The sequence below is a fragment of the Acromyrmex echinatior genome, chromosome 6 (genome assembly GCF_024713525.1).
Source record: "Acromyrmex echinatior isolate Ae372 chromosome 6, ASM2471352v2, whole genome shotgun sequence".
Classification (NCBI taxonomy): Eukaryota; Metazoa; Arthropoda; class Insecta; order Hymenoptera; family Formicidae; genus Acromyrmex; species Acromyrmex echinatior.
Genome location: NC_141857.1, coordinates 3,853,082 through 3,868,076, shown reverse-complemented (window position 1 = coordinate 3,868,076; position 14,995 = coordinate 3,853,082). Strand labels below are relative to the sequence as shown.

Genomic DNA, 14,995 nt, shown 5'->3' with positions numbered 1-14,995 from the left:
CTCGCGATTTTTCGGGTATCTTTAAGTAGCTAATTAAGTGGAAGCAGTATTAAGAATCATCAGCAACGGTGAAAGCCAAAGTCTGCGTTTTCACGTTTATTTAGCAGCGCATTTAATACATCCAGAAGTAGCTGCCCGGCTACGAGTCTTATTTCTGTACGAAAACCGCGACCGTGTGAGAGAATACGTGCATTTAGCGCGAAAAAAGCGCAATAACGATACAAGATACATAAGAGAATACGTGCCATTAATCGTGAAAAGCGAGGCGGTCGCAGGACTTGATGTGATTGAGATATTGAAGAGTAACTAGCGTTATTAAAACGTCAATAACTTCGAAGGGATTATGAGCTGGTTTTATCAAAAGAACGATTAATTTTAATCTCTGTTTAATGTGCTTTGTGTCGCTTTCCAGAATTAAAAAAAGGTGTTATCGGCCGATTAAAATTAATTGATAGTAAAACCAGCTGTAATATATTCCTTGCGCTCGAAATTTGTGGACTATATCTGAATCTGAAGAGATTTATTAATTCCTGTCGATGGGCTGGACGGATATTTACTTAAAGACGTCATTTTCCCTTGACTTTCTGATTGTCATTCTTCTGTCGTATAAGATATACATATAATGTGAATGTATATATTTATAATTCATAATCAAAGGTGTCCGCGCATATTTTTACGTATATCAAAAATGAAGTCTCGCAGTCTGTACAGGTCGATCGGTGTGTCGCTATTGTGCTCGATATCCTTTAATTTTGTATATAAAGCTGTAAAAGATTTCCTTGTCCTTTTCTCTATTAACTGTGAACGCATACGTCCAGCCCTACAGCAGAACGAGAGGAGAACTTCCTAAAGTATTGCTTAATTATTGTATCGTTTGCTTTCCTTCCTACGTGTCTCTTCACGCACGTCGTCCTTTGAAATGAGAAGAGCGATACAAGTGGAGAACGCCGAAAAGGGCTTAAAAAGGGCTTGTGTTGCGCGAGAGCATGCGAGAGCGGGTGAGAAAAGGCGGAGCGAGAGAAAACGAAAGAATGACGAAACGAGCACAAAGGAAACGGAGGAGATCTTGCTGACAAAATTTCGCTGAAATTATTCTACGTTTTGGAAAAATTTATTGAAATTTCACTAAAACTGAACTGAATTTCTCTGAAATTTTGCTGAAATTTCTTTAAAACTGAACTGAAATTTCTTTGAAATTTTGCTGAAGTTTCTCTGAAATTTTACTGAAAGTGAATTTTTCAGCTAAAATTATTAAACTGAAATTTTTCTAAAATGCTGAAATTTTGCTGAAAAGTGTTTCAAAACGTGAAATAATTTCAGCGAAATTTTTCCACCAGGGGGGCGAGATACGAACGTCTGACATATCAAAATGATTCTTCTTGAGAAACACATAGCAATACCTCTCCGCTCAATAATAGAAAATTTTAAAAAGGAGAAAAAAGAGAAAGAGAGAAGAAAAATCTTCCGAATTGCCTGATCGGCAGGACTTAGGATTTTGTATCCTCAATTAGGAACTTAGACGAATTTAGATATGTTTAATTTGATGCTTATGGTTGGAAAAAGAGGTGGCACGCGAGAGAGACTTTTCGTGAATTTCGTTGTCGATCGAATCCTTCGGAGATTTTTTAAAATCTCGTTCAAAGATCACACTATTACGAGATAGATACGTAAGATTATTGACAATCTGCAGTTTCGATCGAAAACCAAATGCACAATTTGAGAAGTTTAATTTCTCTTCTGAGGGTATAATCATCACATATATGAGAAGCAATGTTTTTTTCAGAGTCGCCAATTATGAAAATGATAATCAAAGCGAAAATCAAAAATAAGGAAATCTATACATTCCTTATTAATATTGCGAAATTTTAGACGTTGCGGTTGAAAGCTGCATTATATTACTTGTTAAAGTATCTTATTATACAAAGATATATGCTGTACCATCGCAAAAGGATGTAAAATTTTTCAAACGAAAAATTATTCAAGTGTCTGAATTTTATCAAACGATAGACGATGTAATGCACGTGCGTAACGATAATCATCCAACATAAATACAAAGGCGACTCTGAATTCAATCGTTACCGAATAAAAAAGGCATCACAAAAATTATGAAAGCATCAGCAAACAGGCGCAAATATTCCGCCTTTTCAGCATTTTCGAACGTTTCTCGATTTATATTATATACGATCACATTCGTGATGTCTTCTACAAAACAGCATTAAGAACACACACAAGGAAAGAGAGAGGAATGAAACCTCTTAACATTTGTTTTGTATCGTAACAATCAAAATATAAGAATTAAAAGAAGTGAATCAAAATTAAAAATACATAGCAAGGTGATTTACGGCAGATGAATAGGATTGAAAAGGCGAAGGATTTCAAACAAAATCTCATCTATTTTGTTTCAATTTATCCTATTATTAGCTGTATGTGTTCCCAGAATATATATATATATATATATATATATATAAAGATATTTATATACATATATATAAAGATATTATTGAACATAAGAGTACAGTTTATTATTATATTATATAGCAGCTATTCTCACGTTCAGTAATTATTTTTACTAGAGCATCATTTGCTCAGTTTTAATCCAATTTATCAGCCGTCATATTGTATAAAACTCGTCAAAATCCTATTATAAAAAAATAATAAAATTAATCTCTCTCTTTCTCTTCAGATATTTGATATCATTGCATAGAAACTTGCGTATATGCGAGTATAGATTTTCAAATGTTACGTGTTAAAAAGATGCAAACACCGCAATACGTAAAAAATAATTAAAGAGAAAAATGGAAGGCAGACGCTACGAGCGGCAAGGCGAAAATGCCTGCCTGGACACAGGACGACGAGACGTGTTCGCTAGATGCAAGGATACGTACTACAGTACAAGATAGACAAAAAAAAAACGTTTGTAAGATATCGACTAAGTACCGATGAGAATTTCCCTGTAAATTAGCAGTACGACAGAGAGACAATGTAAATGTATGAAAGATCTGTTCCCGTCCCCCTTCCTGGTCCACTTTCTCCAGCCTCCGCGCCATCCTTTTCCTCCCTCTGTACGACGAGTGTAAAAAATATCATGTAATTAACACACCGATAAATATATGTATATATATATTTATTATATATATAAATATATATGTACACGCGTACGTGCACATGGGCGCGTATACGCGCACGAGCACGCATGCTCGTCGTATACGCGCGCTATGGCAAGATGATTGATTGTGAGTCATTTAAATAATTGTTATATGTATTTTCTATATATTATGATAAACTAATACAATGATGTATATGCATATATATAAACATATATATATATATATATATGTATGTATATATATATATATATTGAGATGACATTACGGTACTATTAACTATTAAGTGTAGCTAATTTAGAGACTAAAGCGGGGATACTGTCCGCGCGGTCGCGCGCGATGAAAAGTTGGATCGCTCTCTGAGGAGTCCAACGCTTTTTACAACACACTCTCCGCACATACTAAGGAAGGAAAAGAAAAAGAGAAATAAAAAGATGGAAAGAAGGAATTGCGTGCGAGGCACAAAGGGACACTCGAGACGACGATCCTCGCGATTAACTCCAACAACGAGGTCTCCTTTTTTTGGATATGCGAACGATCGAAAAGCGTGAGACCGAAATGGAGAAAAGAAAGAGAAAGAGAAATAAATCGTGAAATGCGATCACGCGTGGGTCACGCTCGTCTCGAATGTTCGCGCGGAAAATCGACACTCGGGAAAATAACAAAAAGAACAAATACAAGAGACACACACACACACACACACACAACACACACAAACACACACACATACAAACACACGCTGAGTGACGAAACCACAACGCGGAATTTGCGACAAAAAATAATGTATTTTCTCACTCCTACTGCGCGAGGTGTATGTTCATCGCTACGTCTTATTTGGAACGAAAACCTAAATATATTATATTATTATATAAAATTACTGTATAATTGTAACGAAAATTGTTTTTCAAACGATATGGTATTTTTATTGTAGATATTATTATATAACAAATAAAATCATGATTCATTGTATCCGACTACGATTATTTCGTCTTATCCAACTATAATTCTTTACCATTTTCCCTTTCTCGGTGAGATTTTTTTGCGTTTGATGTTCGCGCGAATTAAATAAATCAATAATTTTTTACAGCTTTTTTTCTTTATTGTTTCTTTCCCGCAGTTGATAGAAAGAAAACTGTCGGACTCGTTTCAAGATTTCTTAGAAGAAAAATGCGTTTTACTTTGAGAAGATTAGTAAGCAATCATTAACATCTCTTTTTTGTTGAATTATTGTTTTCATGTATTGTGTATCATCATATATCTGCAGAATATTGTATGTAACAATTTTTTTATTTAATAATTTTATTTATTGCAAATAATTTCCGTACTATGAAAATATATCCTAGAATAAATGGCATTTTAATGCAACTCGGGCACGCCAAGTTTTTTTTCCACAATAATCCATTTATCATTTTAGTCACTTTCAATCTATTTTATGTGTCTTGCGTTATGAAATACTTGGCTAATTGCATTTATTTCATATCCGCTTTTTATTAAAAAGAATGTAATATTCAATATCCTTTTTATGCATACATTATTTCTTTAAAGAAATTTTTTTTAGAATTATGTTCTGTTCAATACTACCGATCAGTTTTGTCAACACTCGAGACAGGATCCTACATAATTTAATGCCGAATCCGTACAGCGAACGCGAAAAATCGCGTATGTGGAGCGCAGGTGCGATCAAACCCGGATCCACAGATCACGAATCAAATCGCACTGAGCAGCGAGCCACTTGGCGCATCAATTTGATACCTTTACGATATGATAACTTTGAATAGTAACTTACCAGTTTGCTGACAACTTTAAAATCATCACCATCATCAAAATTCATCTACTGCCGCAATAATTACACTGAACTATATATATATATACACTGAAATGGGCAGAGAGAAAAATTCGTGGTCGCAATTGATCAGCCGCCATTTTAGTTGGAGCGAATCAGAAGCATTCGCGCGCGCTGCGATCGATGTATCGATCGATGTACTATCGATATATGAAAATCTGTATGGACATGAATAGTATATAAACAAAAATAATGTCACATCAATTTTAGGTCTGTTTTCTGTAACTGAACTAGTGTAGATTGGTCGAAAATTTGCCCAGGATTGATAGGTCTTTAATAGTATCTCGTCGATGTCAATACCCATTATTTCAGCATTAAGTCTGTTTTTTTTAGCTGAACTTTTTACACAGTTTTATTTTCTCTTTTTCTCTTCAATATGAAAAGAAAAAGAAGAAAGATGAACTGTGCAAAAAGTTAATTAAAAAACAGATCTATTGAAAGTTGTATGCAACAATTATTGTTTGAAAAATATATTTTTTAAATGTAGTCTATAAATGTAGCGCCCTGAATCTTATTGGCTATAGAATCCTATTGGCTATACAATGATAGCAATGGCGTTTGCTGTTTTGCGGAAGCGAGTGCCGCGAGCGCCACGAGTAACTTCCTTTCTGTCCTTTTCTATAGGTTTTACGACGTGCTATTCGGTCGTTAAAATGCAGAAGGTAAATTTTGTACTATTTTTATGATCAGTATTAAATGGAGACAAACGAAAGTGAATATTAATTGAATCGCGTTCCTTTTTTCAGAAACAAAAAGAGCCAATTCACTCCGTGCAGGTCTTCGGACGTAAGGTGAGCTAGAGAGCATTGTGAGGTTAGGTCCACGCGTGGCGTGTTTAACGCGAATCTTTTCATTGCAGAAAAGTGCGACCGCAGTCGCCTATTGTAAACGTGGACGTGGAAATCTCCGTGTTAACGGTCGACCGCTGGAGTTGGTGGAACCCCGCGTGTTGCAGTACAAATTGCAGGAGCCCATCCTGCTGCTAGGCAAGGTGAGTAACACGGGGAACTAATAACGGGTTAACTCCTAATTCCTAAAGCCGATGGAGAAGACATTGGAGCAAATTGACATGCGAATTTGTCATGTCTATTCATAAATCGTTCCGTGATGTCTACTTATTCCGAACATGATGGTTCATAATTAGCAGTAGATTCTGAAAATAGTCTTTTCTCTGAGCTCTCACACACTAATGCAAGCGAAATACTGTTTTTCATCAAACAAAAATGTCTTCATTTGTGTTTTAGGAAAAGTTTTCTGGAGTCGATATCAGGGTGAGAGTGAGTGGTGGTGGTCATGTTGCACAGATCTATGCTATTCGACAGGCAATTTCTAAGGCTCTCGTTGCCTACTATCAAAAATGTAAGTGTAAATTAATAATGGATGTGATTGCTGATAATTTATTAGATAATTTATAATAATTAATAATGTAATTGTTGTCTTAGATGTCGATGAAGCCAGCAAGAAGGAAGTAAAAGATATTCTTATTCAATACGACCGTACTCTTCTTGTTGCTGATCCAAGAAGGTGCGAGCCAAAGAAGTTTGGTGGTCCAGGCGCCAGAGCACGATACCAGAAATCTTATCGTTAATATTCACAATGTTTACATCTTATTCATATTGAATATAAAAAAAACATTTAAAATCTATGTTTTATCTTTCTTTGCTCCCATCTCCTTAATATTCATACTATAATTCTTTTTATACTTTTTATGTACAGAATTATTATTAAATAAATAGCTTTTAATTAATATTTCATTCTTTTCAAAGTTTTGAAGTTTAACACGTAAGTAGTAATTTAATATGATTTAGCTGGATTTTTGAAGATAAAAATAAATTTTTGTAGCAAGTTTTTGTAACAAATTAATTTCTGGCTTGTTTTTATGTTTATTCAAGTTTATTTGATAATTATTTATTTTTTAAATTCTTTGAAGTTTCACTTCAAAAAATAAAAATTAAGCCAGTTTTGAAAAAGAACGATTCCATTTTCAATCTTTAATGAGATTTTACTCTAAAAATTTCATGAATAACATATATGTATATACCCTGTTTAGGCATGCTGAAATAAAATTTAATAGATAAGAATGCGATTTATAGATAAGATTAATTTCGCAAAAAAGTTTCGATAAATGTTCGTCTGTGGATTTGAGGATATGATGTAACTTTTCATTCATTCTATACGTATTCTTAGATTTTCTAGTTCCATATATATGTCATATTGTACAAGCCCACGCAAGTTAGTCAGTCAGCGAAATAGCGTAAACTATACTGTGGAGTTGAGTGTAGAGTATGTCGAACTGTCACTGTGTTTTTCGATAAATTTTTCAAAGAGAAAATAAAACTTATCTAAAAATGAAGACACGGTTTAATACTTATGATCTTGTATGTTCAGTTACTGAACTACAAAGGTAAGAGAAAAAAATAAAACCTATTTCTGATTTTAATAAGATCTTGAGGTTATGACAAAAATTTCATTTTCCTCGAAATATACAATTTATCTTTAAAAGAGTATAGTCATAATATAATTTTATTTTTAAAACATATAAATTAATTGCAGCTGGTTTTTATTGATAAATAATTGTTGATACATAAATAATTATACAATATCATAATATACCAGGTTAACACAAGTTGTTATTGATAGCTTACAAGTTATCTTATATCATGTAAAAACTTTTAGGCTTATTGGCATGCGTGTCAATCAGATATACGATATAGACCACCGCACATATCTTATACGCCTTCAACGTAGTGAAGAAAAATGCGTTCTTTTGCTTGAATCTGGTAACAGAATCCATATTACAGCTTTTGAATGGCCTAAGAACGTAGCTCCTTCAGGATTCTCCATGAAGGTAAAATCTCTACTAAATAATAATATTAAATTATAAAATAGCTTTGCTATTGCTAGTAATAAATACCTTGGAATCTATATAATTTTACAGATGCGTAAACATCTTAAGAACAAAAGATTAGAGAGTCTTATGCAAGTTGGTACGGATCGAATAATAAAGTTACAATTCGGAAGTGGTGAAGCTGCCTACCATGTAATTTTGGAGGTGTATGATCGTGGTAACATAATTCTGACTGATCATGAAATGGTAATTTTATATGTGTTAAGACCTCATACAGAAGGAGATAAAATTAGGTAACAAACAAAATATATCTACAATGTAAAATATATGTCAGCATGTAAATTAACAAAATCAAATTTTGATATTTAGATTTGCAGTGAAAGAGAAATATCCCTTAGACAGAGCTCATTCTACAACTATGCCACATATAGATGTAATCCATGACCATATTCAAAAAGCTAAGGAAGGCGATAATCTTAAAAAAGTATTAAATCCACTGTTAGAATTTGGTTCAGCTGTGATTGATCATGTTTTACTTAAAGCCGGATTTAATCTTGGTTGCAAAATTGGTAAAGATTTTCATATCACTGAAGATATGCCAAGATTAATTCTAGCACTTGAGGATGCTAATAATATCATGGATTACGCAAAGAAAAATGTCTCAAAAGGCTATATTATACAGAAAAAGGAATCGAAACTGACTCAAGATGGCAAGGAAGATTTTATATTTGCTAATATTGAATTTCATCCTTTCTTGTTTGAGCAATATAATAATCAACCTTACAAGGAGTTTAATTCTTTTGATGCTGCAGTGGATGAATATTTCTCTATGATGGAAGGACAAAAGATAGATTTGAAAGCTCTGCAACAGGAAAGGGAAGCTTTGCAAAAATTAGAAAGAGTAAGAAAGGATCACAGTCAGCGATTGATTACTTTAGAAAAGACGCAGGAATTAGATAAACAAAAAGCAGAATTAATTTCAAGAAATCAGGTTTTAGTGGACAACGCTATATTAGCTATACAAAGCGCCTTAGCAAATCAAATGTCTTGGCCCGACATTCAAGTTTTATTGAAAGAAGCTCAAACCAGAGGTGATCCTGTCGCTTCTGCTATAAAACAATTAAAACTAGAAACGAATCATATTGCCCTAATGTTGCATGATCCTTATGAAGATAGTGATGAGGAATCTAAGCTCAAACCTATGATGATTGATATAGATTTGGCGCATACAGCATTCAGTAATGCTAAGAAGTATTACAGTCAAAAAAAATCAGCTGCAAAGAAGCAACAAAAAACGATAGAATCCCAGGGAAAAGCTTTGAAATCGGCCGAAAAGAAGACAAAGCAAACACTGAAAGAAGTGCAAACCATACATACCATTAATAAATTAAGAAAGACATATTGGTTTGAAAAATTCTATTGGTTTATTACATCCGAAAATTACTTAGGTATGTTTTTCTTTTAATAATTTATGTCGAAATTATTAATTTTAACATAAATAACATACACAGTGATCGGAGGAAGAGATCAACAGCAGAACGAGTTGATAGTTAAAAGATATCTGAAGGCAGGAGATTTATACGTTCATGCAGATTTAACTGGTGCTAGTTCTGTCGTAATAAAAAATCCCAGTGGTAATCCTGTACCGCCAAAATCATTAGCAGAGGCAGGTACAATGGCTGTTGCATACAGGTACATAATTATATTGATTTTTATTTTTATAATAGTAGAACTTGCTAAATTTACATATACATTGTTTTAAACTATTATTATATTATTATAATTATGTATATAATTATGCTTAATATTACATCTATAGTATAGCGTGGGATTCGAAGGTAATAGCTAGTGCATGGTGGGTGCATCATGATCAAGTATCCAAGAGTGCGCCTACTGGTGAATATCTTACTACCGGATCCTTTATGATACGTGGAAAAAAAAATTATTTGACGCACAGTCAATTAATTATGGGATTGGGTATTATGTTTCGTCTGGAGGACAGTTCCATAGAACGACATAAAGATGAAAGGAGAGTGAAAACAGTGGATGAGGAAAGCGAAAAAGCGGATTCGATAGTTGAAGATGACAGGGAAATAGAATTAGAAGGCGATTCAGATGAAGGTAAATAATAAATCATTTTTAACATTTAATTAAATTATTCTTTAATTGCTAATATATATTTTCAAAAGCTCATAATTTTTAATGTTAGATGAAAATCTAGAGAAACAAGAACAAAATCTAGAGAACAAAAATACATTACATCCAATTCAAGAAGAAGATCAAGAGAAATCAGAATCTCATACAACAGATTATAGTGTTAAGAAAGATATTTATGGAGAAGATGAAAAAGATACAGATGAAGATACAAAATATCAATTTCCTGATACACAAATTAAAATTGATCTTTCAGGCCCAAAGTGAGTTAATACAAAATTTTTGATTGTAAATTATATGAAATATATATATATGTATATGACATAATTTTATATCAAACAGGGTAAAAATACATGTTGATAATAATCAGCCTTTAATGCAATCTCAGAAGAACACGAAAGAAAACGTGGTTTATTTAGGAGATGACAAGCCTATTATAATAAATGCATCAACTATGGAGAAACATGCAAAACAAAAAACAAAAGAATCAACAAAAAAGATTGAAAAAGATGATAAAAATGAAAACGATAACAAAAAAGGAGAGCAACCTGCGTTAAAACGAGGACAAAAAGGGAAGCTTAAAAAAATTAAAGAAAAGTATAAAGATCAAGATGAAGAAGATAGAAGGCTTTCAATGCTCGTTTTGCAGGTTCTATTTTTTGCCTTAAATTATATACTAAGTATTTGCTCCCTAAACTTATTTATTTAATTTAATATCTTTATTTTTTCCAATTATTTCTTAGTCGGCAGGTGCAGCCAAAGAAGACAAAAGAAAAAATAGGGCTAAAGATCCATCAGGTCCAAAGCAACAAGGAAAGAAAAAGACAAATCCGAAACCTAACATTCCATCACAATCTATGCACACGATAGATAACATTGACGATGAAGATACGGGTCCAATTCCTGAAGTTGATATGCTCGATCAATTAACAGGAAAGCCTGTTTCAGAAGATGAATTATTATTTGCTGTTCCTGTTGTAGCACCTTACAATACCTTACAAAATTACAAGTAAGTAGCTTCTAAAATGCTCAATAATTTACTTCTTTCTCTCTCATTTATAATAAATCTCATTTCAATATTTATTTTAGGTTCAAAGTGAAATTGACACCTGGTATTGGTAAGAGGGGTAAAGCTGCTAAAACAGCTATAGCTGTATTTCTCAGAGACAAAGAAATTTCTTCACGTGAAAAAGACCTATTAAAAGCAATTAAAGATGAGACAATAGCCAGGAATATACCTGGGAAAGTAAAAATAAGTGCCCCTCAGATTCAAAAATTAAAAAAATAGTTAAAAATGCCGATTTTTATTCGTATAATTGATAACTTGAATTATTTTTTTAATTCCACCGTGTAAAGCTTATTTGTGAAGGAATGACATTTTCATTAAATTATACAATATTTAATGATCATTAAATCGCAAAACATTAGCTATATATTTTTTAAAACAGAAAAGTATAAAATTTATTGTTTACAATTATATATTACTTAAATATTCAAATCTAAATACTTAAGTTTGGATATAGTAAATATACATGTATAATATATGTAAATACATATGTGTAAAATTTTTTTTAGGCAGTTTAATTTTTATGATCTTTTAATTAATTCATTTTGAAACTCTTCTTTCATTATCTGAAAACATATCTTACATGCCCAATAAATCGAATTGATTTTTTAAAATGATTATTGCTGATTATTTATAACAATATATTAAGAGAACTGAAGCTCCTATTACATTCAACACACAAAAATTACGTCAAAAATCACACACAAAAATCACTCAATTACGTGCATTTAACATTTTATTTTATCAAAAAAGTATGAAGTAATTTGTACAACATCATAATAGTTTTATAACTCAAAATTTTTCATTTTTCGAAACTCTATTCACATATATACAAAAATAGAGATAATGAAAAATATTATCATTAGAATTGCTTTAATCATGAATAAACATAATGTTGTATTAGTAATAATTAATATGAAATGTGTAAGAGGTCATGTACAAAAGTGCATAATGTATAAATGCAAATTACATAATATTTTTTTGTAGTACAAATACCACACATAACTGTACTTCTTTTACTATCCTTTTATTTTTCGTAATACTATGTATCAAACATATCTTCATCTGATTCGGTTTCAGCATAAGTTGTAGGTATTATTTTATTGGATTGCAACCTAGTACTTGCTTTACTCCTAGCAGTCGCAACAAGTCTTGCTTTTCTTCTTTTTGATATAATCTGAAAATGTATTGAAAATATACTTATTTATGTAGTATTTTCATCATTTACATAATATTTATTTAATTTTTATTTATACAAATTGAAGAAAAAAATACAAATTGAAGAAGAAAAAATTAAATATCTAAATTTTATTACCTCAGTATCAGAAGTTGTTTCTGAATCATTCAAGAATTTAACCTTTTGTCTTGTTTTACTTGTGACTGGCTTTTTCTCTCGTTTATTACTTGGTTTTGGTAACAGCTACACAAAGTGATAGAAATAAGTATTCTAATGACAAAAATAAATCTAAAGCCTCTGAATATATTTAAATAAAATTAAAAAATACTCCTTTTTCAGACAGTTTTGTAATTACCTTTATGTCAGAATCCTCTTCAGAATCATCGATTGACTCAATTGAAACTTTCTTTCTACGAGACGGAGCTTTATTTTTCACTATCGTATTTACTTTTTCAATTGATTCTGTTTTTTTCGCTTTTTTAAGAATTTGAATATCATATTCACCGTCAGAATCCATATCATCTAATGCTTTCGCAATATCCTTTACATTACAACGCTTCTTGTCAATTACGACACCTATAGTACTTTTCCTTGAATTTGGAGTATCCAGTTGTTTCATACGGGGACTCTTTCTAACGGAGATTCCATTTATAGGCTTCTTTTGTGGAGTACGTTTAGAAGTATTTTGTTGAATTTGCATGCTATCCAATTTTAATTTCCCATCTGGTTTATGACTCAATTTCTTTAAACCACCTATTAATGTTTCTTTCAATTTTTCATAAGATGGTATTTCATTAAATTTTATGCTGGCTAGCAAAGTTATAAATTTGTGAACAGCCTGTGGAACAGATCCATGAAAACATTTATTTAAGAAACTGTCTATATTGTTGAAAGCTTTTTCTTTCTCTTTCTGAACAGTAGCTGGATCGAGTAGCTTTTCCCATGGTAGTGAACCACATAACCACAGGATCATATTGTAACTCAAAATTTCAATATCACCACGACGCGTTGGTACTAAAAAAAATAAATAAATAAATAAATAAACATTTAAAGTATATATAACAATCATTTTTATAATTTATATTCAAAGACTGATAAATTGCATTAAGTATTAAAATTGCGATTTTCTAATATTTACCTCCCATATGAGCGTCTCTGCTAGTGTATTGTAAAGTGCCATTATGTGCCTTCTTTGGATCGACTTTCAATTCAGTATTTGATGTACAACGAGAAGCTAAACCAAAATCAACTAAATAAACCTGATCGTAGGAATTCAAATCCAGTAGCAAATTTTCGCCTTTGATATCAGCATGTACATAGTTTTTGTGATGAATGTACTCTAATATATCTATCTAGGAAATTTATTAGAATATAACAAATTATGTTACTAAAACAGATACTTATTATTAACAACTATTTAGTATTCATTTTTGTCTTACTATTTGCAAAGATAATTTATATACTATGTGTTCTGGAAATTGTTTATTATTTTCTTCAAATATTTTCCACAAGTCTTTTCCATATCGATCTATTACTAAAAATCGATATTTTGTGTTTTTATATTCATGACTTCCAGAAGCAACATATCTAGGTATTCCAAGCGCTGCAAGTTTCTTTTTTTTCTGCCAGCTATCAACTAAAAAGATACTATGATATATTTATCTCACGAATAGCTGTACAATCAGATATTATCCGTTGTTATATAGACTGCAATTTTAAAAGCAATTTGTCACATAGAATATATTAAAAATAAATTTTACACTTTTAAACTTACTTTCATCTGACTTACAGTTCCTCATATAAAAGTGCATTTCTACAAATAATGGACCATTTCCATGCGGTTCCTAAAACGAATTTAAAGAGTGTATGTGAAGTCAGAATAAAAACTAGGAAACAAATAGTAAAAATAAGAATACTCACAATTTTTATGACATTAGGATAATCTTTAGGAATCTTTCCAGAATATGATGCGGCTGTAAATAATCAATATAATCAATTAGTACAATAATAAAATACTTAAGAATGTATTAAACAAAATGTGTATTCTTATAAAAGAAATAAAATACATTTAGATCTAGTTACGTAAAACAAAATCACAAGTCTTTAAATATTTTTTATAACTGTAACTGTACATAATAAGACTTAAAGAAAAAAAGGACATGTTGACCTTTTTTTTTGCATAACTAGTACTTCGCTGTTGTGTTTACAAAGTGAGAATAATATGTAACGGCGATGTAATGCAATAAAATAACAGGATTAATTTCGCGTACCAGAGTAAACTTCCCCGAAACCGCCGACACCAATTGACTTGCCAAGAATCCATTGGCCTTTTGATATGTCCCTAAGAATCTCTCCAGCCGGTATCGGTTCAGGCATTTGATAACCTCCTTTCTTCTTCGGTACTTTCTTTGCTGCTTTCGCCATTACGTCGTTAAACGCAAATCTTTAAAGAAACCAAAATCTGCGTTGAACTGGACGTGTCACGTAATGATCAACACAGATCAACAATCTATAGATCATCAAAGATAATCAACAGTAGAGGTAGATAATGAATATAAGAAACGATTACGGAATTACGCGCCAATACTAGCTGCCGTTATACACCGTTATGAACATGTGATGACAGGCAACGGCATGGTTGAATTAAAGAAAGGCAGGTGAAGTGTAGCCCCTAGAGGCAAGCCTGATCCAAGAATGGACCTATTTTTGATTGGCTTAATAAAAAAAATGGCGAAACCAGATGATGGTTTGCACTTGAAAAATTGAAAAGCAGAGTATCAATCGTGAAACTTTTTTTGAAAAG

At 31.8% G+C, this 14,995-nt stretch overlaps 3 protein-coding genes and 1 long non-coding RNA gene across 4 annotated transcripts in view; 2 read left to right on the top strand and 2 right to left on the bottom strand.

The window, feature by feature from the left end:
* LOC147909275 (uncharacterized) overlaps positions 1-5,408 on the bottom strand; it is a 308,493-nt gene extending 303,085 nt beyond the window's left edge. Inside the window, exon 1 of the long non-coding RNA XR_015545377.1 lies at positions 4,891-5,408. This is a non-coding gene — a long non-coding RNA (uncharacterized LOC147909275). The remainder of the gene's footprint in view (positions 1-4,890) is intronic.
* Positions 5,409-5,476: 68 nt separating this feature from the next.
* On the top strand, positions 5,477-6,592 carry RpS16 (ribosomal protein S16). Its single transcript, XM_011069052.2, has 5 exons — positions 5,477-5,609; positions 5,694-5,738; positions 5,807-5,938; positions 6,192-6,306; positions 6,390-6,592. Exons 1-5 carry the CDS (start codon positions 5,490-5,492, stop codon positions 6,533-6,535), a joined length of 558 nt encoding a protein of 185 aa, XP_011067354.2. The 5' UTR covers positions 5,477-5,489; the 3' UTR covers positions 6,536-6,592.
* A 568-nt stretch (positions 6,593-7,160) lies between these two features.
* Clbn (Nuclear export mediator factor NEMF homolog Clbn) lies at positions 7,161-11,629 on the top strand. Its single transcript, XM_011069051.2, has 10 exons — positions 7,161-7,351; positions 7,624-7,795; positions 7,886-8,088; positions 8,165-9,243; positions 9,307-9,487; positions 9,615-9,916; positions 10,005-10,212; positions 10,292-10,598; positions 10,693-10,958; positions 11,039-11,629. Exons 1-10 carry the CDS (start codon positions 7,296-7,298, stop codon positions 11,235-11,237), a joined length of 2,973 nt encoding a protein of 990 aa, XP_011067353.2. The 5' UTR covers positions 7,161-7,295; the 3' UTR covers positions 11,238-11,629.
* Positions 11,630-11,733: 104 nt separating this feature from the next.
* LOC105153911 (serine/threonine-protein kinase VRK1) lies at positions 11,734-14,863 on the bottom strand. Its single transcript, XM_011069050.2, has 8 exons — positions 14,463-14,863; positions 14,113-14,165; positions 13,967-14,036; positions 13,632-13,828; positions 13,331-13,544; positions 12,548-13,206; positions 12,331-12,435; positions 11,734-12,192 (listed from the first exon to the last, which is right to left on the bottom strand). Exons 1-8 carry the CDS (start codon positions 14,614-14,616, stop codon positions 12,058-12,060), a joined length of 1,587 nt encoding a protein of 528 aa, XP_011067352.1. The 5' UTR covers positions 14,617-14,863; the 3' UTR covers positions 11,734-12,057.
* Between the last annotated feature and the right edge of the window lie 132 nt (positions 14,864-14,995).